The following is a 1,514-nucleotide window of genomic DNA, read 5'->3' on the forward strand; positions in this document are numbered from 1 at the left end:
ATGTTAATGTTGCGTGGCGCATTTGCATTTCGCGTGCGAAAACGTTGTATATGTATTCTACTCACTTTTTCAATCAATGTATGGAAATGCAGAAAATATCTTCCATGGAAAATTCCAGAAAGTATCAGCTATGAATTTTTTTTTCACAATAGATATTTTTTGGAATTTTCCATTGAGGATATCTTTGAAATTTTCTACGAAAGATAATTTCTGGGATTTTTCATGGACGATATTTTCTGGAATTTTCCATGGAGGATATGTTTGGAATTTTCTACGGAAGATATTTTCTAGAACTTTCCATTTTCTGGAATTTTCCATGGAAGATATCTTCTGGAATTCCTGCAGAAGATATTTGCCGGAACATTCCATAATAGAATTTTTTATGGGAGATATTTTATGGATTTTACTGCAAGCAATATTTTCTAGAATTATTTATAGATGATGCTTTTTGGAATTTTGTAGAAGAGATATTCTCTGGAGTTTCCCATAGCAGACATTTTCTGGAATTTTCAATAGAGTATATTTCCTGGAATTTTCCATAATGTACATTTTTTGGATTTTTCCCCATTGGTACTTTCCAATGTGACCATTTTTGATGGTTGCGGAAATGTCATGTTTGTTATATTTTTACGCAAATATCGTGCACGCAAACGTCGCGTGAGCAAGAAATGTTGCGCTCGCAAACGTAGCATGTGTCGCGAATTTCGAATATCGCGAAGCTTCAAATAAAATAAAACGATTAAATAAACCGGTGTACAAATCAATCGTACAAATTGTATCAATGTCATGAATCATTCAACCAATTTTACGTTCCTCAAATTCATTGTCTCATGCGTTTTTCATTGTTATCTTTATCTATTTTCACATCCTTTCCTTCTTTTTATGGGACAAAACGCACTCGTACGCTAAATTTCTTCGTCTAAGAACCGATCTTAATTGCAGTGCTTGATGTTGCAAGCGGAGCCTTTTACTGCAAGCAATATTTTCTAGAATTATTTATAGATGATGCTTTTTGGAATTTTGTAGAAGAGATATTCTCTGGAGTTTCCCATAGCAGACATTTTCTGGAATTTTCAATAGAGTATATTTCCTGGAATTTTCCATAATGTACATTTTTTGGATTTTTCCCCATTGATACTTTCCAATGTGACAATTTTTGATGGTTGCGGAAATGTCATGTTTGTTATATTTTTACGCAAATGTCGTGCACGCAAACATCGCGTGAGCAAGAACCGTGTACGCAAATGTTGCGCTCGCAAACGTGGCATGTACAAATGTAGTGTGCGGAAATATCGCGTGGATAAATGTAGTGTGCACAAATGTGTTGTGATCATTTTCAATTTTATATAGGCCATGAAACTTAAAATATGCCAATAAAGTTAAATGCTTTAGTTAATTTTGAATCATATGGATGACAATAAATTGATAACAAATACGATGAGTATTTATGGCATATTTTTATTCGCACACTACATTTGTACATGCAACGTTTGCGAGGCAAACGATTTTTAATT

At 33.6% G+C, this 1,514-nt stretch overlaps 1 protein-coding gene across 1 annotated transcript; it reads right to left on the reverse strand.

The window, feature by feature from the left end:
- Window positions 1–509: 509 nt before the first annotated feature.
- Window positions 510–788, reverse strand: LOAG_15517 (hypothetical protein; the record flags this gene model as incomplete). The annotated part of the gene is made up of 1 exon (XM_003151005.2): window positions 510–788. The coding sequence occupies one exon, from the start codon at window positions 786–788 to the stop codon at window positions 510–512; it is 279 nt and encodes a 92-aa protein (XP_003151053.2).
- Between the last annotated feature and the right edge of the window lie 726 nt (window positions 789–1,514).

Source organism: Loa loa (genome assembly GCF_000183805.2).
Source record: "Loa loa unplaced genomic scaffold supercont3.26, whole genome shotgun sequence".
NCBI lineage: Eukaryota > Metazoa > Nematoda > Chromadorea > Rhabditida > Onchocercidae > Loa > Loa loa.